Source organism: Hydractinia symbiolongicarpus, chromosome 15 (assembly GCF_029227915.1).
Source record: "Hydractinia symbiolongicarpus strain clone_291-10 chromosome 15, HSymV2.1, whole genome shotgun sequence".
Taxonomy (NCBI): Eukaryota; Metazoa; Cnidaria; class Hydrozoa; order Anthoathecata; family Hydractiniidae; genus Hydractinia; species Hydractinia symbiolongicarpus.
The window spans coordinates 4,092,965-4,119,595 of NC_079889.1; the positions used below are offsets into that span (position 1 = coordinate 4,092,965).

At 35.4% G+C, this 26,631-nt stretch overlaps 1 protein-coding gene across 1 annotated transcript; it reads right to left on the reverse strand.

Annotated features, from left to right (window-relative positions):
• Window positions 1-1,606: 1,606 nt before the first annotated feature.
• Window positions 1,607-24,855, reverse strand: LOC130628845 (uncharacterized). Its single transcript, XM_057441871.1, has 2 exons — window positions 24,560-24,855; window positions 1,607-20,905 (listed from the first exon to the last, which is right to left on the reverse strand). Exons 1-2 carry the CDS (start codon window positions 24,791-24,793, stop codon window positions 2,246-2,248), a joined length of 18,894 nt encoding a protein of 6,297 aa, XP_057297854.1. The 5' UTR covers window positions 24,794-24,855; the 3' UTR covers window positions 1,607-2,245.
• Between the last annotated feature and the right edge of the window lie 1,776 nt (window positions 24,856-26,631).

Here is a 26,631-nt window from a genome sequence, read left to right on the forward strand (position 1 = left end):
AATGTCAGTGGAGGTCGATATGGTTGAATACGTCCACGGTTTATTTACTAACAATTCTGAATAGAGTGTGAATTGTTCAACTGTTCTTAGAATAAACAATACCTCTTCATGAATACTTGTTCGAAAGAAAAAACAGATTTTTTATGAATACTTTGTTCGGGAAACAAAATAACCTCCTTCTAATGCTGAACGTTTCAGTATAAATAAAATTGCTATTTAGTTTCGTTTATTGAAGCTATTATTTTCTCTTTACATGTTCTTCTCTCATTTAATCAATTGTCTGCATGATTTAATCTTAAAAGCTATTATTTTAGGAGTATGGGCTATATTTGGCCCAGTGATATAATTCATAAATTTTACACGACTTTTTTTAGCCTATACTTATTTTAAATTTTCTTGATTACGATAATTCTTCGTAGCTTTTCTTACAAACTAAATATCGTATTGGAATTAAACAATCAACTAGAAAGTCCTGGAAACGAATTAGCTAAGTTGAATTCGTTTTAACTCATATTTAACCACAAATTTGATTGTATCAACCTAAACACCAGACTCCCTACCATTGACAGTTTAAAATTAAAGTTTTAAATAATCTCTAAAAGTTGCATTATTATATGAGGCTATCTTTTTTCGAAGAACCAAAAAAGGGTATATACTTCCCATATAAGGTTAAGAGCACCATAAACAAACAAGATTTCTGAATTTGCTTATTATGACAAAGAATTTTACAGTTTCTCTCGTCATCCCTCCTCACTCTTACTATCTCACTAAACCAAAACTGTGACGAATTTCCCACTGTCCGGATGATGAAAGCGCACCTGTAGTTACCTGGTTGAATTGACGGTCGACATTTTGTAAACCTGACTTGCCCGCCGTCAAACAAAATGGTAGCTTAAAATGTAAACAAGAAAGAAAACGCAACATTTTCGTAAAATATTTGAAGATCTATTTCAAACGATACAATATGTTGATAAGAATATTACGCTGGGGTTTCAGGTCAGAAACAATAGGTCTGCTGTTTAAAACAATGGAGAAATAAGAATAATGACCAGCCTGGTTAGAATCTTATATTGTCATTTTAATTCCTCCATGAAAAAAATGCATTCCTTATGAAAATATTCATGATAACATATAGGTTAAAAAAAAATTTTCTACAGAAATTTTGATGGCAAAAGTAGCAATCCAAATTCAAATTGAGATACTAAGTTAGACACTCTAAAAAAAGCAAAATCTGTCAGGTATTTTTATATATAAATTTTCGTTGTCAAATAGCGCGTCAAGAAGAAACAAAGAAATTTCAACAAAAATTGTTACCATGGAAACCGGTGACTAGGGTGACAACCGTAGAAAATGGGTAAAATATCGCAGAATGAGGTTAAGTTGAACTGTGATTTGAGTTGAAAGTTTTTCCTCGAGAGAGCATAAAATATTAAATAATAAAAAAGGTGCAATATGTACCATTATATAAAACTAGAATGACGCCACGTTTTCAAATCCGTCAACTTCAGTCATTTCATAAATTATGTTATTAACTTTTAGGCTACATATTCTGGCGATCAACAAATTCAAATATGAACAATTTGAATAACAATGGCCAGTGTGAAATAAGTAAGTTTATGGCAACACCCATTCTTTGCTGCCAAGATAGAGTATTCTTGGTAATTGATCAAACACAAAGAAAAAATGGCTGTATTCTTGACAATCTGCAATTTTTACAAGATATTTGTAGTACTTTGAGGTAGAATTTAAGCTGTTTAAAATCGCGCAGCTATATTTTACAATCTGGGCAGTTGCAGCTACCCATGGGAAGTACACGATCATAAAAAAATCGTATAGCTATGCGTGTTTTAAACAGGTTGTTCAAACAGGTTTTAATTTTCGGAAATTGATATTTTCCAATTTCACAAAAAAATGAGACATTTTTACCATAATAAATTACTTTAAAAAAAGTTATAGCTACAGAATATATATAAAATAATTTAAAAATTTACATATACAAGAATAATGCAAGATATAAGTCTGACAAAAATATTTGAAAGCAAAGAGTAAAAATAGATGGTAACTTTAAAAATAAAATTAAACAAAAGATAGTAGATTTATCTTTTAGATTATTGTCAAATTATTTCAATTTTTTTCGTTTTTTTATCTCCTTTTTTTCTGAAGAACACAAAATTGATTAAATTAAGAACAAACTCAGATAATTGAAATTATAAATCAACATAAAAAAACATAAACAACGAAAACATTAAACTTCGGGATTCAAATCCTCTAAACTTATCCATGTCTCTTTATCTTTATGTCTTCTTTGCTCGCGGATGCTTTCGTTACCTTTGTTTTTCCGATTTTTTAGCGGCAATAACCGTCTCTTTCCTCTGACTAATGTATCTTCTTTATCTGTTTCTTCTAACAGCTCATCTAACGTTGGACGATGTTTACTTTCTGTAAGCCGTGAGCGAATTCTCCTAATTTCTTGTTCGTCTTCTGAGTAATTGATTTTGTCTTCCATACGAACCCTGGGATTCCTTTTTAATTTTTTTCTTCTAATTGGAACATAGTCGTACAGATAAGGTTCTGTGAACTTGTACTCGTACGGTTTATATGGATGATGTCGACGTCTTACCTCGATTTCTCCGGTATCAACGTCCGGTAGTCGCCGTTTCTTTTTTGGTAAAGTAACTTTTTCTAGGTTGACTCTATACTTCTCTCGTCTTTTATGTTTCGATTGATGTTTTACTTTGGCATTTAAATATGATATTGGAGATGGTTTCCCCAGTATTTTTTGAATAGCTTTTCCCTTTCCCTTCAAAATCGCCTTCACTTCTATTGATGACTCGCTATCGTACTTCCTTAAAGTGGAAGATGCTGATGTAGATATCTCACTTGCTGAATCAGCGAGCTCAATAACTTCAATAGGTTTCTCTTCCTTGCGTTTACGATGTTTTCTAATTAGAGGCATTGAAACAACTTTTCTCCGCTTGTGTAACCTCGGTAATAATACAGAACGCCTTGGACTTTTTATAATTGTTGGTTTTAAAGGAATTGCAATTGGAGCTGATGAGTGACGATGATGACTTGGTTGTACGTACCTTTCATAATATTCTGGAAATAGAGTCTTTCGAACGATACGCGCTTTTCTTGGAGGTGAATATGGTGGCGGTGGTCCTGTGGGAATAGCTGGTAGTCGCAGATGACGGCGGGTAGCATGGTCTTCGTGTCTGTGACGTAAGCTTCTACTGGAGTTAGATTGGTGTACTGATCGCATATGAGAGTTGTGTTGTGTATCATGATCAATCTCATGGATTGTATATGACGTTGTCACTGGAGCACTGACATTTAATTCTTTTTTTCTTCTCGAAGAACGCAGTGACCGATTTCTACTGGTTTGAAATACTTTCTTATTTCTTTTGATAGGTTGAGCATATAGCTCTGAAATGTGAGATGGCCTCCTAGAGCTTTGGACAGACATCATGTTAGACGGAGATCGACTTCTTTGGTTTTCATTCTCTAATAATGGAGCAAACATGGAACTGGATCTTCCTTCTTGGGCTTCTTGCATCTGAATTGGTGCAATTATAGAAGATATTGGTTTCTCAGGATCATCTTTGACTATGGGTAATACCCCTCCCTCAACTGGAATAGGTGACACATCCCAACTCTGTTTTGCCATCGGTTTTACATCGCCAAAAACAGGCGTTACTGAAACAATATCCTCTGGGATGCTTTCATAGGCTTTAGCAATTGCTAAAGGTCCGTCTGCTTGATCGAAATCGTCAACATGGTAGACCTGTGGCTTTTCCTTCTTTACTCCACAGCAACATCTGTAACAACATCTACATATGTAGAAGCATAAACAAATTGCCAGCAACATAAAGGCTAAAATAAATAGCGGTAGCATGTATAAAAACCAGTCCTCGGAGGATGTAAACCTGCCAACTGATGGTGGTGGTACAAATGGAACTATAGTTGTTCCATTAGTATCATTGCATCTTTGATTTGTTACTGTATCAGACGTTATAAAGTAAAATGGTTTGAGCTTTTGCTTGTAACTCTCCAAAATTGTTCCATTGTTGTAATCAAAAACAACATCGTACAATCCACTTGTGATATTTTCAAAACATGTTTTATTAGTAAAAGTTTTATTTGTGTAAGTTATTCCTGTTTGTTTTTCATCTGCTTCCACGACAGATACAATTCTCAGCTCATCTTTTACATCATTGTGTATTGGTGCACTTTGTAAGGTTTTATAGTAATTATAAATGTATTTATTGTTATGGGAGACATTTTCATAAGAAATATTATTAGTTGTCTTTATGTATATGCAGCAGGAAACGGTTTCTTTAATTTCCAAAAGTGAAAATGAATCCATGACAAAGTTGCCATCACGATCTGTTGCTTTGACGAATAACACTTTATCAGTGACCACTTTATGACAGTTATCCACAGATACAAAAAAGAAAAAATCTTTAGTCTCCGTATAAAACTCCACGTAAGATTTTCTGAGTTCTCGTCTGTCTTGGTCAAGAATTGTGAGATTTAAGTTTGAAGTTGTGCCATCTTGTTCGTCATAAAAGGTATTTTCAGCAATCACATACCTTAATGGTATGCCACAGGTAATGGTTATTACTGGTATGCTATTAATGACACGTGGAACTTGCACAATTGGAACGGCAACAGATGATGAAACTTGGATACTTCTAGTGGGAGTTGGCATGACAGCTGTCGTCGTCAATACTTGATCAATAACAATATCATAAATTAAACATTTTTTGACAGTTTTATTGAAGACAATGCTTACGTTTGTAAGATTGCTATCACTGCAAGTGTAAAAGACAATACTGATATTTAGGATTCTTTTTGCATAACTACTTAAGTGAATCTCATTTTTATTGACCTGTAATGTACTGGCCATATACTCTATAATGTCTATTATTGTACCTATCAGCGGAACATTTTGGTTTTCTTTGCAAGAAGCAGTTGCTTTCATTACTTTCCTTTTCCCATCAGAGTTTGAATCGGTCCTGTTTAGGAGGATAATAATATACGTCAAAGCTTTTCTTCCACCACTATCAGTAGCCTGCAATACATACAGCCTAGTTTCCACTGAGAAGGCATCGTCGTTAGGGTAACCGTACAAAGTCTTGCTTGTGTCATTATATTGTATCCAGTATTGATTTGGTATGTTTTCACCAGTTGTGAATTTCAGTTTCATTTCCAATTTATTTATACCGCCGTCTTCAATGTCAAGGAACGTATCGTTTGCCAATACATAGTTAAAAGCACCGCATGATGTGATATTTATTGTAATGTTACGTGTTGAGACTGGTTTGGTGTTATTTGGATCAAGACATATGTTATCTTTGGCAATACCGGTCTCTGACGAAGTAAATCCTGGTTTCTTTTCACTTCCTTTAATGGCTTCAAATCTTCCTAAAGCGTCGACGTAGTATGGGTTGTAAACATCTGGTAGAACGTAAATTTTATTATAAATATAATCAATCTCTTTCTCGTCGCAGTTGTCACCAGTAACTGTACAATTTGTCCATTGTAGATCAACATTCTGTGGAAGGAATCCATTTCGTGAGAATCTGATAATGCTGATTGTGTTTTTTGTTGAATCTTTAAAATACCTGTACATCCTTGACAGAAAATTTGCAATTATATCTAAATCCGATAAGGTGTGGTCCAGGTAGGTTGTTGCTTTAAGGCTGATGATGTAATTGTTAATTATTCTTTGTGGCAATTTTACGTACACGAACGTATCAATACTGTTATTGTCAGAATCGGTGGCTTTTAAAATGAATGTTATTTTTGATGCCAATCCATATTTTATTAGATCGTTTTGGGTCAAATATCCAGATATGATTCTTGATTCTTGATCGTATTGAATTAAACTTGTTTTACCAACAACTGTTCCGTTTTGGTAGCAAAATTCAATTGATGTGCCAGTTAATTCGCCATCTCTGCTATCCATGAACAGACCATCCGGCAAGTTGTAATGCAACTGTTGACAAAAATCGATATGTAGCTCAGGTATAGCATCTGTTACAAAGGGTATTTCACTGGATATGTCTTTACATTTATTCATGTTTAAGCCCTCGACTTTCAGTAATTGAAATTCAGGAAGGAAGTTGTTCATCGCAGCAGTCTTAATAACACTGGTATTACTAAGCAAGAAACCCAACAAAAGTTCATTTTGTTTTACTTGACAGAATTCTTCTTTTAAATTGCAATCGTAAACGTCCACATATGTACTGCCTACAGCGTATGTCAAGTTAGCAATAGTTATGTGCTCATTGTCAGTAATTGATTTTAACTTTTCATCGAGCTTTCCATGCAGAATAAAGTTATTTATTGGTTTATAATTTAACGGTTTTAAGGTGACATGCATGAAAAAATTATACGTTCTAAGGTCGCCTTCAACGAGCAATGTAATATTTTGGGATATTGTATTTCCAACTACATCAATTGCTACAAGAATTAGACTATATCTATTGCTTGGATGGTCTATTATGGTTTGTAAAGTTGGTCTGGCCCTTAGAATCTGGGTTGTCTCATTAAATTGTATCCAATTGAATTCGTTTAAGTTCCTGAATTGCAAGCGTAAGTTTGAAGTGGATCCTTGTTCGGCATCCAGGAATGCACTTTCAGGAATTTTGTAAGTGAGATGGTTACAAATACTGGTTTTTAATTGACCTATTACAGTACCAATTGTCGGCCTTGTGTCATTACACGCTTGGAGCTGTTTAATATTAACTTCTCTTATTACGACGATATCTAACAGGCTAGACACAAAGTCAAACTTTGGCTTACCTGTTGGTAAAATCAAAAGCGATTGAACTCGAGTAAACTCTTTGTTGTTGCAACCATACCCAGTTAAAGAGCACGGTGTAAAAGTGACATTAAATCTTGTGTTTTGACTGGCTGTTTTAGACTTATTCCTGCTGTATATGATAATACCATCCTTGAGTAATTTGAGATATGATTCGACTTTGTTAAAAAAGTATTCTATTAAGGTCTGCTTTGAATTAACTCCTGGGAAATATAACACGTCAGTTGTCACTTGATACTGTCGCACGTATGGTTTATCAAGCATGAACTTAACATTGGTGTAAGCTTGTAAATTGTCAGAATCTGTTGCAATAGCCTCGTACTCAATATAATTGTACTCTTCAAAGGCCTTCACTATAACAACTCCTTTAAGTGTTTGTGATGAAGTGTTATAAAAGAGAAAGTTAATTTTTTCAGTAGGGTAAGTTTGTTTTAACGTCACGGTTAAATTACTTGTTCCACCATCCTTTTCGTCCGCAAACATGTCTTCTGGCAGTCGATATGACAGTTTCAGACAAGGGTTGATATACACGATGTTATTTTTTGTGGCATTTGGAGGGTATAAAGGTTGATTTAAACAGGGGCCGTACCTTTGAATGTCAAATATGGTGTTTGATTTTCTATATTCGTATTTAATTTTATCTATAATTAAGAAATTGCAGAAGTTAGCGCTCCTGTCGTCGTCACATGTTGTCCATGAAACTTTAATAACTGATGATACTTCCTTCTTCACTATTTTAAAGGCAAGGATTTCTATTGGTTGATTAATTAGCCGCTTTGTTTTGTTCTTCCAATCAAACAACCACGTTGCTACACTATTTTGAGATTCCAGGGTGATATTTTCGCGTACAACAAATGTTATGTTTCTCGATGCAACATGAAACTTTAGGAAAAAGCTAACAGAGGCGCTTGCTAGTCGACTGTCCGTAGCAATTATCGTGAATTTATAACCATCAATTGGTTGCTGAACTGCTACTTCGTAGTTACTTGCAATAGTGAGTATTTTTAAAACACGATCTAGGTGTATCCACGATGTATTCTGTACCTCAAATCCATTTGAAGCATTTAGTAATGTTACTTTCAGGTTCTCTAATGGGCCATCTTCCACGTCAGTTATAAAGTTTGACGGCAACTTCGTTCTAAATACGTCGCATGACGTTAAGTTAGGTAAAACAAAGGAGATGTTTTGTTTCGGCTTTTTGTTACTGGAGTCTAAGCATGGCGTATCTCTGCGCTTAGATAAATATCGCGGAATAAACTGCGGAAGCATGTGATTGTAGAATTCGCGTTTAACTGTTCCAGTTGATTCTTCTAATTGATGTAACATTCCATCCATACTAATATAATCACAAGGCTGGTATCGCATTGAGCAATTCATGACAATAACTTCCATAATTACGCTATCTGTGCCTTTTACGACGGACTTTATCGTTAACGAATTTGCATCTTTCAGGTATGATTTAAACTTTTCGAGTACTAATATTTTTTCTTTTAAGCATGATAAGTTCAGAGTAGGAGCAATTTCAAATAACACAACCAGCTCGAAACTAGACTGCGGGTACTGAGATACAGTAATGTTTACGGTTGTATTCACCATACTTCCTCTGGAATCAACAGCTGTTATTATTATTCTGTACCCAGGTACTGGCATGTCAGCTATGGCTTCCTTACTTACCATTGCATATAAAGTTTGTGATGTTGTATCAAACTCCAGCCAGCAATTTTGTTTTGTTTGTAATGTCAAAGTTAAATTTCCGGTCCAGCCATCTTCTTCATCGTAAAAAGTTGTGTTCGGTATTTTATATTTCAAATAACCACATGAAGGAACGTCAATATCTGGTATTGGATTTATCAACATTGGTGGTTTGTTTTGCGAAAGCAAGCATATTTCCAACTTTTTTGTTCTTATTTTTTCTATTAAACATTCAGGAAACATAAAGGTGAACAAATCCGCATTGATTTGTCCGTTACTTGAAACGAGACGGATTGTTATGTTTTCTATTTCTTCATATTTGCACTGCATTCTTGATAAAGAATAATTCCCATATTCCACCATGATTGAATTATTCTGAAAAGTTTTATAATCGCTTACGACTAAGGTACTGTTTACACCAAGAAAAGAATTCATCTTAGTAAGAAATGTATATATTTTAGCTACCGTGGGTGCATTGTAGTAAGATTTGTACTGCGCATGCACAATGAAATTCAAATTTGGGAACGGTTCAAACATTTCTACATACAAACTGATGTTCGCTGTTTTGTTACTTGAATCTTTTGCCACAAATAAAAACTGATAAACCAAGTTATTTTTAGTTTCATTAGTAGGTATAATGTAAATCTGCGATTTTTCTCGCACAAAACCAACCCAGTGGTCATCATGAACTACAGTTCCATTCGCGTACGTGAAGTATAAATCCAAGTTAGCCATCGATCCGTCTTCTTCATCATAAAACGCATCACGTGGGAAGTCGTACACGTTCATTTTTCTATATGAAGGGCTCACCCGGATGTTACTAGTGTTTGCAATCGGCGGAAAATCACGATGAAATATAACATTGTCGTTTGAACATTCCAATGAAACTTGATATGACGACTCTTGGCTTTTGAACCCAACTTCGTTTGATGAGCAATTTGCCCAAGTGATGTTTAGCTTGTTGTGGTTGCTCTCATATTTGACTAAAAAAGTTGAATTTAACGTTCCATCTGAATATTTGTCTGATATGTTTTGCAAGATGTTAATTACAGTTGTGATTATTGACGTTAGGTTATTTACACATGTAAATGAGAGCGTGACGCTATTCTTATAACTTGGTGTTTCTCCACATATCTTGATTTGCAACACTGTCTCAGCTGCTGCGCTACCAGTGTCGTAGGCAATTAATAAATACCTATAACCATTCTTTGGCTGATTTCTTTTTACAACTTCGGTGGGCATACCATACAGAGTTTTAGTGGTCATGTTGTATTGTAGCCATAAGTCAGCAGGTAAAGGACTCCGATCGCCCTGAACAACTTCGACAATTAAGTTTGGTGTATTTCCCTCTTCCGGGTCTACAAATGTTTCATCAGGTATTGTATATGAAAACAATCCGCAACTATTTGCACACAACGTTTCAGGATGTTTCCCAACCGCCAGTACTTTGTGTTTTGAGCACGGACCAGATTTTTCATCCAGCACTGATACATTATAAAACTCTGGAAGAAGAACATTGGTAAGATTAGGATTTGGATTTGAAGTCGTCCCATTATATAACATTTCGGATATTTTGTTGATATTTACAAAATCGCATATTTCAGTTCGTAAGGAGCAGTTACTCCACATGATATAGCTTGGTGTGGTCACGTCACCACGGGAAAAATACACAACATTAATATTGCGATCATCCTTGCTTTTGAAGTAGGTAACTATTTTATCGATAAGCGTTTGTATCAATTGAGAATCGCATACAGTCTTTGCGAAGGTTGTCTTAAAACTCAAGGCAACTTTGTAAGTAACATTAGGAACGTTGTTATCCAGATTCAAGGAAACAAAGGTTCGTGCAGAACTTCCTATTGCATTTGCAGCTCGAAGCAAGTACTTGTTAGGGGAATTTGGCTGGGACTGTGTTGGTATGCCGATAATTTTATTTGCATCTAATTGAATCCAAGAATTACAGGAGATTGGCAACCCATCTGTGTACAAGAGACTGTATATAAACGACTGTTTATTTCCATCATATGAGTCGTAAAATATTCCATTAGGTATTGTGTGTTTAATGCTTCCACAATATGATACACCAATGGAAATATTATACAACGAACGAATAGTGTCTGGCACGACAATGCTTGATGAAGGCAGTATTTGGGAGGACAAGGTAGGCAATATTGTTACCTGACTTTCATTTATGCACGATTTATCATTCTTGATGATTAAGTCCCGAACAGAAAATTCTGGTAGAAAGACAAAGGAAAATTGAGCACGACATTCCCCTTTTTCGTCCATGATGAAGTTTTGCATCCAACTTGCTAAATTTTTATCACATTTACCGCTATTTAAGGTACAGTTTGACCAACCAATCGAAACAAACATGCCATCCTTACGAAACTCGATAATATCAATATACCTTTCGTCCACATCGTTGTAAAACATAGCAATCCTCCGAACAATCAAACTTTCTAATGTATGGTTTGGTAAACGCAAATCAAAATTTAGGGTCAAATTTAGTGTAATATTTTGCAGAATCGGGTAGTCATTATTTTCAACATTCACTTGTATATTCATGCTAACAGAATAACCATCGTTATCAGTTGCGGTCAACATAAACAAATATCCATTTGATGGTATCATACTGTTTTTAATTTTAATAGGTAAACCAGTTATCACTTGCTTTTTCTGATCAAACTGCAACCAAAACGAATCTAAAATAGACTCACCGTTGATAAACCTTAAAGTGAGTTTTAATCGCCTTGTGTATCCGTCCTTATAATCATAAAAGGTATCGGGTGGTATTTCATAAAACAAGTGCGAGCATTTTCGTACTGTTAATGGTGGTATGTAACGGTTAATAAGTGGTTTATCGCTAGGAGATGGCGATGGCGTTATTGGATATGCGGTTGATGATGTAGTGCACGGGGGTTTACGAATGATTTTTAAATCCACCAATGTGTATTGAGGTAAAAAAGTATTTTTAAAAGCAGCTTTCACATTTCCATTGGATTCTAGCAGCTTACTTTTTAAAAAGTGTAAGTCATTCTCCGGACACGTGGTAAAATCAAAGCTGCAATTCGTCCATGTAAATAAAATCAGTCCCGGGTCAAGTCGTGCTTCTTTAAAATCAATCGATTTAACATTTGCAGGAGATTTGTCATTAAAATATTGAGAAATTTTGTTGATGATTTGAAATAGGTCGTTAACGTATGGATATTCATCTACTAGGGAACATCGTATTTTCATTTCTACAAGAACACCGATCACAATGGGATCAGTTAGTTCTTGAAATGGTAATATTGTCGTTGCCGAAAGATTTTTAGAATCTGTACCTTGCAGAATAAATCTAAATCCGTTCCGAGGTTGTCTTAAAATGTCCGAAGTCTTCAATAAGCCATATGCAACTTGCAAGTTAGAATTAAATTGTATCCATGATGTTTTGGACAAGACCGTTCCATTTACGTCAAACAATTTTAAACTTAAAGCGGATGTCGTACCATCTTCGTCAATAAATATATTTTCTGGGATATGATATGCAAATGATTTGCAAAAGGTTATTTCAATCGGCGGTATTATATTTTGAACACGTGGTGGGTAGTTGATTTTAACGGTTGGAGTAGGCACTACAGAAAGCGACTTAGTAGGAGTGATGCTCATGTACTGTGTTGATGACCCCTGAGTACATTGGTTAGCTACATCCCCGGTTACATTTTTAACATGATAATAAGGTTTCAAAACTTCTTGAAAGCTATCGTTTGGTCGTCCATCTGTAATAAACATGTTGACTAGCATCGCAACAACGTCTTTCTTGCATTGATGGCGTAGGGTACAATTAGACCATGACAAAGTCACTTCCTCTTCTGTTCGTTCAAAAGACAATACCAACACCTTCGTTACGTCACGGTCTCCTATATATGAGCATATCTTACTCACTAAAAACAACTGTGCGGTTAAATCAGGTGTTTGGTAATCAAAAAATCTTCTTACTGTGACATTTAGTTGAAAGTTAATTACAGGCTTAGGCGGTAGCACTAAAGTAAGAACCGTCGTTACCGAGGCTCCTCTATGGTCAGTTGCCCGAAGAAGATAATTTAAGTAACTCTTTGTAGTTTTCATATCGTTGACTCGAGGATGTCCATAAACAACCTGTGTGGAACTTACAAACAACACCCATGACGTTTTTGGTAATTTTCTTCCATCAAAGGTAAGTAGATCCAATGATAAATAACGCGTAAAGCCATCTTCCCTGTCAAAAAATGTATTGGCTGGAATTCGGTAACTGAATGAGGAGCATAAGGGTACATCAATGAATACCAACGGTTTTGAAACTACTGGAGGGGTATTTTTAATGGGTGTTGGCGTAGGTAAGATCACAGATGTAGCTGATATCCTTGATATACTTATTGATGAAGTTGGTATAATAACGCTGATTACTGAAGAACATGTGACACCATATGAAAATTGAACAAATGTGACAATAAAGATAGGAGCAAGACTGGCTATAAATTCAGCGTTGATGATTTTGTTGTAGTACAGTATTTTAGATTGGATAGTTTTTAATTTGTTAACATTACAGGTTGAAACTAAACTGCAGTTGGACCATTCAATATCGATGTAGTTACCTTCAATTCTTGCTGATTTAATCATGATGGTATTAGTAGCTTCATCTCCATAAAATGCTGATATTTTAGATCTTAGTCCAGATAGCATTCCTAGTTTTTTCATGTTAGACGAATATAGGTACGAGCGAGCAAAAAATACATGACTTAGATGAGTGAAATCATCTACTAATTCAATGGATATGTTACTCCTTGCCATTGCTCCTTTAGAATCTGTGGCAATTAAACGAAATTTATTGTTCTTTCGGATGTTCTCTAAAACAATGATGCCATAAATTACTTGAGTTGTTTTGTTAAATTTGACACATGAGTTTTCTTTGACCTCAGTACCATCCACATTTACCAAGTTTACATCCAATTTAGGTGTATAGCCATCTTCGTGATCATAAAACGTATTAGCTGGAATCTGATACCAGATGTCAGAACAGGGGTTTACTTTTACATATAAAGTTTTTATTAAGACTGTCGGTTGTTTGTTGGTAAGAATTACTGAAGATGATGGTTTGACTGATGTTGTTGCAGATTTACCACAATCCCTCTCGCTTTGTATTATACCTGATATAACCACAAACTCTGGTACCATTGCTTGGGTAAATTCAGTGTTCAAACTATTTTCGTGTGTAAATAACTTGGCCTTAACTTTCTTTCCTTGTTTATCGCTACATATATCATTAATGGAACAGAAGTACCACGATATAATAATCTGGGGATATAAAACTGTAGACTTTTTGAACTTCGTGATCTGCATTTCTCCATCTGTATCGTTGCCAAGATACTGGAAAACCTTCTTAATCCAAAGCAACTGTGTTTCAGCATAGCTCGATTGAGTTGTTGTATACACATAGCTTTGCATTACGATGCTATATACTGGGGCTTGTGAACTCCCGTCTACAATAATATGCAGACGTTGCGATACTGATGCTTTTTCGTTGTCTTGGCAAACAAGTAAATACGTCAGAACATTATTAACAGCACTTTCTATATCTGATTCTGTTATAATACCATAGAGTTTCTGGGTTGATGGATTGAGATGAATCCAAGCGCTATCTCCTACACTTGTTCCATTTGTATACTGTAATTTAACTTTTAATTTCGGTGTATATCCGTCCTGGCTATCAAAACACGTTTTTTCTGCAATGTCATATTCAAATTTTCTGCATCTTCTTACAGTTAAAACTGGTACAGGCTTGTAAATGATTGGTGGTGTGTTTAACGTGGGTGTAGGACTTGGAAGAAGTTGAATTGAACTTGTTGAGTAAGATGAAACTGACAACATACAAGTGTCATTATTTGAAATTGTCACTGATGTTATAATAACTGTCGGTTTAATTAAAACAACAAACTTAACCTTTAAAACACCTTGCTGGAAGATAAGTGATTTCAGTTTTTCAATATCTCTCAGTCCGCATTGAAATCCACAAATTGACCATCTGAAGTTAATTTTCTTTTGTGAAGTTCCATACACTACAACTGAATGTAGTTTCAACCCATACCACGCAGGATCCGCAGAAATAAAGTATTCGGAGAGACTTTTTGATAACAATATCTTTAACTGGCTTATTGATGTGTGTCTGTATAAAGAGCCATGAGTGTCTATGATGATATCCTGTGCGCTGTTTCGTTGAGGTATTACATTAATCTGTAACGGTTGATGTATGGCTAATCCACCACTATCTACTGCCAGGATTCTGTATACGAATCTTTTCTCTTCCCTACCTTCAACATCCGGTAACACACCAATGAAAGTCTGCGTGGTTTTGTTAAAAGATATCCACGAGTTTTCAGGTAAAATATAGCCTTCCTGATTATGTATCTTTATTTTCAAACTTCTGGTTAAACCATCTTCTACATCAAAAAATGCATCCTCTGGCAGCTGGTAAGTAAACATACTACACGATGTAACATTTTGCATTGGAATCCATTTTAAGATGGCTGGAGGTAGGTTCTGAGTCGGTGGAGTAATTGTCGGTGTTGGGGAAGGCTTCAACACTGTGCTAGATATCATCGTTGATAATGCACATGGTCCTTCAAGTTGAAATGAAAATTGGCCAACGTTTACATCAGGATGCATAGCTTGAATAAAATCTGACTTAACATTTATGTTTTCCCAGAAAAATATGCTTTTTACATCTTTTATCTGTTTGTAATTGCAGTAAGTTGTCTCTACACTACAAGTGGTCCATGTTATTCTCATTAATCCAGATTGGTATCGAGTAAAACTCAGTACTCGGACATTGTTTGTTGTCTGCATGAAGTTATTTAACTTTTGGCATAGTAACTTCACAACATAGACATCATAATCCAGCGGAGATTTCAAAACAAATACAAGGGAAAATGAGTGCGTCACATGTTTTCTGGATGGTAATTGAAGGGAGATAAATTGATAGCCGCTTAAGCCATATTTGTTTTTGGCCAAAAGTTTAAATGTCGCTGTAGATTCTTGACTCTTAAGAATATCATCCGTAATCACTGCATGTATGACTTGTGTATTGCCATCTAACGTTATCCATGCTGAAGTGTTTAACAGTTTATTATGAGTGTTGACCAAATTTAATTGAAGATTCCTCGTAAAACCGTCCTGGGGATCATAAAACGCTTTGTCGGGGACTTGATAATAAAATTTACTGCATTGTATTAGGTTTAGCCTTGGTATAACATTTATTGGCATCGGGGGATATCTTGTTGGAGATGTAGTGGGACTTACGGTTGTGCTTGAGGGCGAAGGTTTGAGGGTCATTGTTGATAACTTTAAAGTGGACTGAGTAAAAAATGTGCACGGTTCTAAAAACTCAACAGATACTTGATGTAGATTATATTCTGGCTTCATGGCATTTTTAAAAGAAACTGTGGGAACACCATTTAATACAATCTTACGGGTAATTTTTCTTAAAATATCCACAGGACAAGGCGTGTACGGCAGTTGATATAACGTCCATTCAATCTCCAATTCTTGTTTGTCAACAATGCGCCTAAATGTTATGATTTGAATTTTGTACAGCTTAATGTACTCAAATAACTTTCGTGTTATTAGGATCTGCTCGTTCACATCTGGTAAAGAAGGATCGTAAAATTGTGATATTTTCATGCTGAAACGTATGTTATATTGGATATGAAATGTAGGTAGAGTTACTGTTACTGCTGTGCTTGCCTTCAATCCACTAGAATCTGTTGCAACTAGCATATACTTGTAACCATTTGATGGTTGTTGTATGTAATCGGACAACTTTAAAAGTCCATAAATAACTTGCAAATTTTGATTCCATTGCAACCACGACTTCTTGTTCAAAACTTGACCGTCGATGAAAAATAATTCCAAGTGTAAATTCCTTGTGTTCCCGTCTTCATTATCCAGAAATGTATTTTGATCAATGTAATAGAATATCGCTTCTCCGTAATTTATCGTTATTGGTCTAACTTCAACTACAACATGAGGGGGGTGATTAGGAGTAACCGTCGGTGTAGGTGTTGGTGTGGTTTTGGTTGTTGCAGTGGATGTAATTTGGTCACATTTGCCATCCATTTTCACACTTGTTAAAGATATTTGGGGATGCATTGCTAATATTAGGTATGGATTAATGTAAATAGAACTTGTAAAGAGTTTGCTCATTACTTCTTTAAAGTAAGAAGTTCTGCAATTGCCAAGTGTCATTTTTGTATCTTGATATCCTATAGTAAACATACTAGGTGCTGGTTTGTCTCGATTAAAGCGAGTAAACCCAGTTTTACTTGCAGGGTTGTTACCATATAGGTAGGAATGAAGCTTCTGGTGAATGTAAAATAAGATGTCTACGTTTGATGTATCTAACGACTGCAGGTACTGACCAGTAAAAGTGAAAGTAAAAGCATTCAAAGATAGTGTGTCCATTGCAGATATATGAATTATCATATCGACAAATAAGCCTTTAGAATTCACAGCACGAAGTATATATTGAAATACTTTCTCGTTACTGCCAGAAAGGTCATGTTGTGTTAAAATACCAGTTAAAATTTGCTGTGTCGAGATTTGTATCCAAGAAAATTTGGAAAGAACAGTACGATCTTGCGAAAGTATCAGCAGCTTCAAATTTCTCGTAGAACCATCACTTCTGTCTGAGAAAGAACCTTCAGGGATGGCATATTGTAGTTTGGAACTAGTACTAGCATGTAAAAGCGGTATTTGTTGCTTTATCACTGGTCCTTGCGAAGGCGGTGGCGCTGGAGTTACATGACTACAAAAGCCAAAGCTTTGCACTGTGACTTTATCAATTGTCATCTCAGGAAGAAACACCTGTATCAAAAACGGATTAGTGTTATGACCAAAATAAGTCAACTTGTGTGTTACTGATTCAACTCTTGTGACGTTACACCTTTGATTTGAATTAACGAAATTATAAATAAACGACATTGATAAACGGCTAGGAGTTTCACTCGTTCTTTGAAATGTTTCAATTTCCATTCCTCCTCTCGAATCCATGTATTGGAAATATCGCTGCAAGAACAAAGTCAAAATTTGCAGATCATTCATAGAGGAGCTAAAATATTCCAATGCAGTTATGGCAACATTAAGGCCACCTGTTGGCAGAGCTGCTCGGAAACAATCCAGAGTGATAATCATATTCGTGGTGCGTTTATACGAGTTTGTAGCCGACAAAATGAATTGAAACTTTCGTGTATTAGATCCTTGAAGAACATCAATATGCAACGAAGCATAGATTTCTTGTGCTGCCATATTGAACTGAATCCAGGAAGACCGTGACAGAGCAGTGCCATCAAGATTCCACATAGCTAGTTTCAAGTAGGGGGTATATCCGTCGTTTGCATCAAAAAATGTGTTGAAAGGTATTTTAAATCGATAGTAGGAGATCGAATATACTTGCAGAGCAGCGAGTCTGTTCAGTATGAGAGGACTAGTCGTAATTATCGTAGATGTCGTGCCTGGTGACGTGGTTGTAGATGATTGGCAGTTTTGATTAACGGAAGCAGTAATGTTTTTAATAATGTACTGAGGTGCAAGAAAGTGGGCAAAATTTGAATTAGCTATGTGGTTGTTTAGAACAACTTTTGATGATAAGGTTTTGACAGCTGCAATTGGGCATTTTAAAGAATCAGATAATGTGCAGTTTGTCCAAGCAAATGTTACTTGGTTTTGTTCTTCGTTTCTTGAGAAGGACAAAATATTTACCCAGGAAAATTTTGGTTCACCAAAATATGTGGACACTTTCAGCAAGAGAAGTAATTGCTCGTTAATATCTGGAGCATTTGAATCGTAGAATTTAGTTACGGTCATTGTTATTTGATAAAAAATTTGCGGTACCTTTTCTGGGAGTTGAACCTTGAATGGCAAATAGGTTTCTAACGCTAAAGAATTCCTTGCAACTAGATAATATATCTCTTCTTTCCCACCAGCTTTGATGTAATCACTAACCTTTAGAAAGCCGTATAAAACTTGGATATCGGTATCTATTTGAAGCCATGATGTCTTATTTACAACTTGATAAGAGCCAGTTTGTAAAGAGAGGTTTAAATTTCTCGTGTTACCATCATTGATGTCATGGAAAAGATTCTCTGGGATTGGATACACAAAAAAATCACAAAAAGTTGCTAAAAAGGGACCAATTGCATACATTGCCTTTGGACCTTTACCGTGCGTAGGTTGAGAAGCTGTTGGTGTTATTAATGATGCTGTTGATGGCTTAATAGTGGTTAGGACAGTGGTTTTTAATGGTGGGTTGCTATTGATAGTGGTTTTAAATTGATTCGACATTGTTGGTGTCGGTATAACTGTTAAAGTCTGCATTTGATGCTGCGTATATTTTCCTTTTATATCAGACACATATGGCAACATAAAATTCGCAAAGTCACTAGAAATATCATTACCATCATATAATTTTCTCTTAATTGCGTTAAAAGTGTTTAAATGGTTCCCAGGATCAAAAAAGTTGGAATAAGTCCAGTGAACCTTAACGTACTGAGGATACAGCCCTGTTCTGTAAAAATAAGTAACACTGATGTGTTCCATTGTCAACATAATTTTTAAGTACTCGCTTAATCTCTTTAAAAACGCCAGCAAGATATCTCCATCAGTTAATTCTCTATTGTAAAACGTGTTGAACTCGAGTTCAAACGTAGCGTACGGAATTGAAAATACCATATGTGCTTGTATTTGAAATTCCAAACTTGTTTTTACTCCGCCGGAATCGGTTGCTTCTAACGTGAACCGTACGTTTGAAATAAAGGGAGGTCTGTTCACCTGATAAATGTGTAACGCCATCCGGTCAATTATCACCATAAATATATTTTGTATCCCATCCGTGCTCACTTTCAGTTTTAAACTGCTTGTAAATCCATCTTCCGCATCATAGAATGTATTAACTGGCAAGTCATATTTTGTTGTTAAATAACGGGTTACGTTTAGGGTGGGAATTGGGCAAAGTACGATGGGTTTCGAATTGCCACCACACTGTCGTTTGTCAACTGTCGTACCAAGGTATTTAAAATTCGGCGCGAACGTCTCAATGAATTTTGTATTTTGAGTTATTCTCCACTTGTTACTTATTGCCATCATATCACAAGGTTGACATTTAATAGCTTGATCAGTAAAGGATAAAGAAAACGTGTTCTTTTGCTCTAAGACATTTGAAAATTTGGTTACAAGAATATTTTTTAAGTTAGTGTCATTCAACTGTACCCGGATTAGATTTACTAAATCTACCAACACGTGAATGTAAGGTGTGTTGCGATCCATTTTGCTTTCAACAATCAATACGAAGTGATGACAAGGCGGATGCAGAACATTATTTTTCACCGTTAAACGTAAATTAAGACTGGCTGTGGCATTACATTGATCAGCAGCAACTAACTGAAAACTATACCCTTCTGGTGGCTGATTGATAAGTACTTCGTAAGTTGCCCAAGTATAAATAAACTGCAAGGCTGAACTAAATTGTATCCAATCGGACTTCGCTATTTCTTGACCGGATGACCATCTTAGTGATAGTTTTAAACGTCTTGTATTGCCGTCTTCTTTGTCAATAAAAAGATTCTCTTTCAGATTGATATGAGTAAATTCATTCGGTTGTATTTTAAGGGAAATTTGCGAATGATTATTCAATGGCGGAGTATTCGTGCGACAATCTGCAATGCTTGCTTGCCGAGGCGACTGCATTTGGGGTAAGTTAAAAAGGAAAGGTGACCTTCTTTTTCTTGAATTTGAAAGTCCAAACATAAAAAAATTTGATTCAGTAACATTGTCATATTGTGTGGAATTTAATGTCTTTGAAAGTTCTTTCAGACAATTGGATCTATAGTTGTTGGTCTCGTACATTCTGACACCCGATAAAGCCACATACTTCTGAAGGAACATCAGTTTTAACAAATCATTGATTTTATCGCTGTGGCAATTTGTCTTTATTGATACGCAAATGTTTCGTTTATGCCCAAATGTGTTTCCAGCTTCATAAACGATTTTCATTACCCTTGGTATCTTTCTGACGAGTTGGTAGTTTGGATACATCACTTCGATTGTTTCAAAAAACCTGATTACATTTTTAAAAGGTTGTTTCCTGACACTCTCCTTAGGTAACAATGACATCAGTATGTCTCCATCATCAGCCAACTTCTGTGGTTGTAATTTTAATATGGTTATACATTTCAATGTATCATTTGTATTGTCAACCAATGTAGTGAAAATGATTTGTTTTTCACGTCGAGAATGGTAAAGTGGCAGAATAACAATGGCTTTTAACCGGGAGATAAAGTAAATCCATTTTGGCAGGCTGCGTCTTGGTATCACCTAAAAGTAATTTTAAATATATAAGTAAGAAGGTATTGCTTATTGCAGCTATCAGCCGAATCGCGAAGGACTCTATTCCTTTTTCGTATAATACTATAGCATGGAGATTTCGTAGCTGAGGTTGAGTACCACACAGATAAGTCAACCCAAGCTGTGCTACTCGTGCTCTACCTTGGTAGAGACTGGCCTCGAATTTAAATTATTGCCCTTGTTAATAATGTAACTTATTTTCGTAGTAATCGAGGCAAGTTACGCATGCGCCTGATAGCGCATGCTTAAATAGAACTTTCCCACCCATTTTTATTCACAAGTCAATTCTATTCGTACGGGTTAGACAACCCGCCCACCCTTCCCTGTAAGTTGAGGAAATTACTCAGAAAGTAATATTAAGATTGGCTGAGTGACATAGAATCTTATACCTATTTATACGGTTTTTCTGGAAAAATAGACGAAGTCATTCCCTTTGGCTCGGGATAACCGGAAGTTTTTATCCTGGAATCGGTATAAGACTCAAAGGTATAATCTCAGCAAGGTAACAAGTCTTAAAATGCTTACACGAGCTAAGAATAATTGTGCTACTATTAAGAAGTATAGACGGAAAATCCGTAAGAAATTGTTATTATTGTAACCTGAGTTGTGTTGTAATTATATAATATTGAGTATATTAGGAATTGTATATACGTACGAATACCGAAGATGACTCCACTCAAAGATGACTCCACTCACTAAGTTTTATTTCTCAAATAGCGTCCTAAGTCTTGAAGAGATTACGTAGACAATAAGGCTCTTATTTTCGATTGAACAAAGTGAATAAGAAAATAATACTAATATTATGTAGTACTACTCTTCAGCCCGTGGAAAAATTTACGGGATCGCCTTCCTTTTTATACCTCATTGCGTGCGTCTCGCTACTTGCGCAGCTAAGCTACCATTTTGCGTGACAAACAGGCATGCGGACAGATGTATACGGGTAATATAATATAGACTAGTCGTTAGCCCGTGGAAAAATCCATACCATTTTGCGTGACAGAGAGACGGACGGACGGACGGACAGACGTATCCCGTATACGTCTGTCCGTCCGTCCGTTATAATATAGCATATTTTTAAAAAATAACTATCCCGCAACAAAAGCTGAAATAAGAACACAGTTTACAAACCGTTTTTACTCCATCATAACAAAAACAATCGGTCAATATTATTTTATTTTGCAGAATAAGTCTCTGCGTAAATTCAAAATTATTTGTGCAACCAGGTTGAACGTCTAGTACAGGCAAACAGCTTTGAAAACACTGATGGAACAATTAATGGTAGTCGTAAACTGTTGCACACGATCAGGTGAAGCACTTTAGTACTGGTATACAGTATGTCGTAAATCAAGTGAAGCGCATACACCATTATAGTGTTGCGACTATTTTTTCAAAAAATAACTTTCCCGCAACGTTAGATGAAATAAAAACAGAGTTAAAACCGTTGTTACCCCATCAGGGCAAAAACAGTCGGTCAATTATTCCTGTGAAAGTAAAAAGATTAATTGTGACACCAAGCTGACCGCTTACTTAGGCGTATCGGGATAATACCCTGTTGAAAAAACTTTATCGCAGAATCTGTTTAAATAAAAACAAACAGGAAACAGTCCATTGTTAAAACCGGGCTGAGCAGTTAGTCCGGGTAAACCGTGTTGCACAACCGTACCGGCATGATTACCGAGAAAGTTTAAAACTTAATTATCACAGTAGGCTGACCCCTTGGTACAGAAAAAAAGTCTGTTGTTAACACTGGGCTAAGCGCTTAGTACAGTTAAACATAGTTGAACAGGCATATAGGCGTAATAAGCTTTTCCAAAAAAACTTCATTGCAACTATGGCTTAAATAAAAACACAGGGAACAGCCTGTTGTTAGCTACCTGTCCAGTTAAAACAATTGCTGAACCATTTTATTTTCAGAAAAAGTGTTCAGAAAAATAATAAAAGGCACAGCCTTAACTTAAAAATAAATGTTGGCTAGGATAAAAATCTCTTATACCAAACAGAATAGCAATAAGTGAGGCTCTAGCTAGCTAGCTAATCTTCGTTCCTAGCCAAACATCCTAAAACTGGTGCGTGTAAGATCTGTACGTGGCTAAAAAACGTGACAATATATTTATCGTAACATTGAAAACAAACAGAAAACAAATATTACAAATATATAAAGCTGTTAGAAGATAAAAAAGTAAAACAGGCCTACAAACCTCACACACTGACCATACACACGACCGTTACCAAAATCAAAATGACCTTCGTTCCGCGAAGATCTTGGATTCTGTCTGGTCGCGAAAATCTTTTTTCTTTAAAGAATTGGGCGTCGTGATTGGTATACTACGCGCGAGCGGTCAAAACAAAGTCGGTAAAAATATATCGCATTTGATATTGGTGCGCATTTTAAAAATTTCGTGTTTCCGTTACGGGACACGGCTTTCGCGGACACACAGACAGACAGACGGAATACGGCTATTAATAAAGAGATAGTAGATATCGTTGAGACATAAAAATTGCATAAAAAGAACTAAAGCTTAAAAATTGTAAAAGTTAAAAACATGTTAAGAAAATAATAAGACTTTGTAAACCTATTAAAGGTAGCTGAATGACTATATATACAACATTTTACATGTACCACACCCTTTGTAGCAATTATCACCGAATTTGGTCGAGATAGTAAATTAAGCACAATTCAAGAAAAACCTTAAGGCTTCAAATTGAAAAAGTAAAGAACATTTGAAGGCTTCCTTCAAGATGATCTTTTTACAAAAAAACACGTGTAGATTAGTGCACCAATCAAAGTCAAACTTCAGTTTTAAGAATCTTTGTCGTTGTATGAGGCTCCATGTAATAAAAAAAAAATTGCAGTTTTTATACGATCAGCTCTTTGTCCTTTTTATTAATTCATGGCAGGCTGGTTGTTGCTTTCATGTTGTTGTGGTTTTTTTGTGAGATTAAAGACTAAAGTAGTCTATAAGATGTTGCTTATAAAAAGAAAAGTGTTTTAATTACAAATGGAGATTATTTGTTTTCCTACCCTTATGTAATTGGGACGCAGGGAAATCCATAAATCCATGTATAGAATAAAAAAATTTAACCTATAGTTGCACAGCCTACTTCTCCTTTATAGCTTACACCAGTTTTGACACAAGATTTTGTTATTAAGGTCGGTTTCCACTAGGCATCTTAACCACTATATGTATGTCAACCGCGTTAACCACTAACTGTATGTTAAACGCCTGAAACAGACGCTTATCTAAAAAATACCTGCTGACATCCACATTAAAAGCATTTTTGGCGTCAAAACGTCTTTTTTGTCTCTACATTGTGCAGAATATAATGCAGACGTATAAAGAAAACATGCAGAAAGATGTTGGCTTTTTTTAAGCCCGATATAAACGATGATTAGTCTGCTAAAAAATTATCAAAAAATTGATTTTAAAATAGACGTCTAATAGGCGTTTAATTGGTGTGTAATTAGCGTCTAACTCGCGATACTGGAACATTTTACGTTCACACTAGGCGCTAGGGCGCTTTAAAAATCATACTCAGCAAGATTAACGCCAGTTAGACGCCTGGTGGGAACAGAACTTTAGTGCAATATAATGGGCAAAAATAAAGACTTTGCAAACACGTTACCTCAACTTTACGTGGATATGGTAATTGATAGACAAACACTTTCCCCAACTTTACAAACACTTTGACTTCTTTTTCAAATTGATTTGTAATGTTATTGTACCGAAATTCATTCCATGAATCTTCTTCAGTATGACGTTTTAATAAATCATTCTCAAAACGATCGTGTTTACTGCAAGATGTTATGCAAATTATGTAGCCAATCAGAAACAAACAGCTTTTTAAATTATTAGCCATACTGGCTCTTGCATACTGCTTCTATGTCCGAATTTTCCTTAACCGCTAAAAGATAATATATCGTTCTATATTTTTATACCTTGAACAATTTTTATACCTTGAACAATTTATTTCGAAAAGCTTTCATCAAAAGCATTTCCTGCACTTCATTGCAAGACATGTACAGTAACATTCAAATAACTTGCCCAAAGTCTACATTATCACTTATAAAAATTGTAAAGAGTACCTCTGTATTTGTGTTATTTAGTATACTTTAAGCAAGTTAATTGACAGATGTTTTATTCATACTGGCAACGCTCGGTTGTTGAATTATACACTCTCGTTTGAATACCACGCTGTGAAAATGCCTCATATTCTGAATGAAATCAAATAGTTGTTTTTTAAGTGGCTTTCAAAAAAAGCAATCGAACACTTTACATGTGCCACTTGTGACTATCTGTTGAACTTACGATATTTATATTTATATATTTGACATTATTGTATGAATATGCCAGAAAAACAAACAGAGCTAGTTCTGATAGAACTTGTACATTTTTTTTGTTTTTAGCTTGGGTAAGGATTCAGAGTATCCTATGTAAAGAAATGATGTTGTATGAATAAAGGGATGTCCGAAGACGCAAGAACATAATCAGACGCACGGGTATTGTTTTTTTACCGCTTTCTGCTCGGGTAGTGGGATCCATATAAAAAAATTAAAAAGCCCTTGCAGGCTAAAAGATTTCAGATTCTTGTTCGCGTGTAATTTTTAATATTAGAAAAGAAAACCCAGAAATTTCTATTGACAGTACTGCAGACCCAGCAAGTAAGTTCTGTTGAAACTGAAGAAAGGATTGCAGAAAATGCTGCTGGTGCATTTTTGACATGTTTTAACTGACTGTGACATTGTATAAATGTTTCTTAAAAAAGACAAAAGTTAGAACAAACAATCGTGTTACTGTTAGCGGGCAAAGCAAAGGTCATAAGTTTAAGATGCCCGAAGCGGTAAAAAAAAATGCAAGCTGATCAGACTTTAGAATCAGATGCTTGTAAAAAATTAACCTGTGAAAATCATTACTTTAAAACAATGCTGGGCTATAATTACATTCATAAGAAAGACATGAGGACGTTTTGGCATATCAATTTATTAAATATTATTGCATGTGGTGTAGCGATTTTTTGGAGATGTTTTATTATACCTGAGATATAACTAAAATAGTTATTAAGTTTAAGATATCTAAGATTTGACCATAAAGTTGGATCCTACAAGTTTAAAAACAAAAAAAGCAATGGAAGTAGGCGAAAGTAACAAAAAGGTTATGACTACGTTCATCGGTTTGGAATTACCAAAAGAAACTAAATCCAAAATGCAATTCCGTGCTATTTGTATTAAGACTAGCCGAGTCGAAACGCCGGGTTAAGCCACAAGTAACTGTGTTATCCCGCGTTGAATGCCTGGAAAAGCGAATAATAAGAACTGTAAATTGTGCCACACATTTGGCGCTTTAGTATAGTATGTCATAAATCGAGCGAGGCGCACAACATTATGGTGTTTCCGGTGCAATATATTTTTCAAAAAATAACTTTCCACAACTTTAGCTGAAAAAAAGCACAATTTACAACTCGTTGCTACCCTGTCATAGAGCAAAAACAGTTTGCCAACTTTTATTATTTTTCAGAGAATGTTCCCGCTAAAAGTTTAAAAATAAATATTACTTCGAGCTGAGTGATTAGTACAGGCAAACAATGTCGCATAGGAATAACACCATTTTTTAAAAAAAATTTGTAAATTCGGTAAACAGAAACACAAGAAACAGCCATTATTAACATTGATCTGACTTCTTAGTACAGGTAAACCGTGT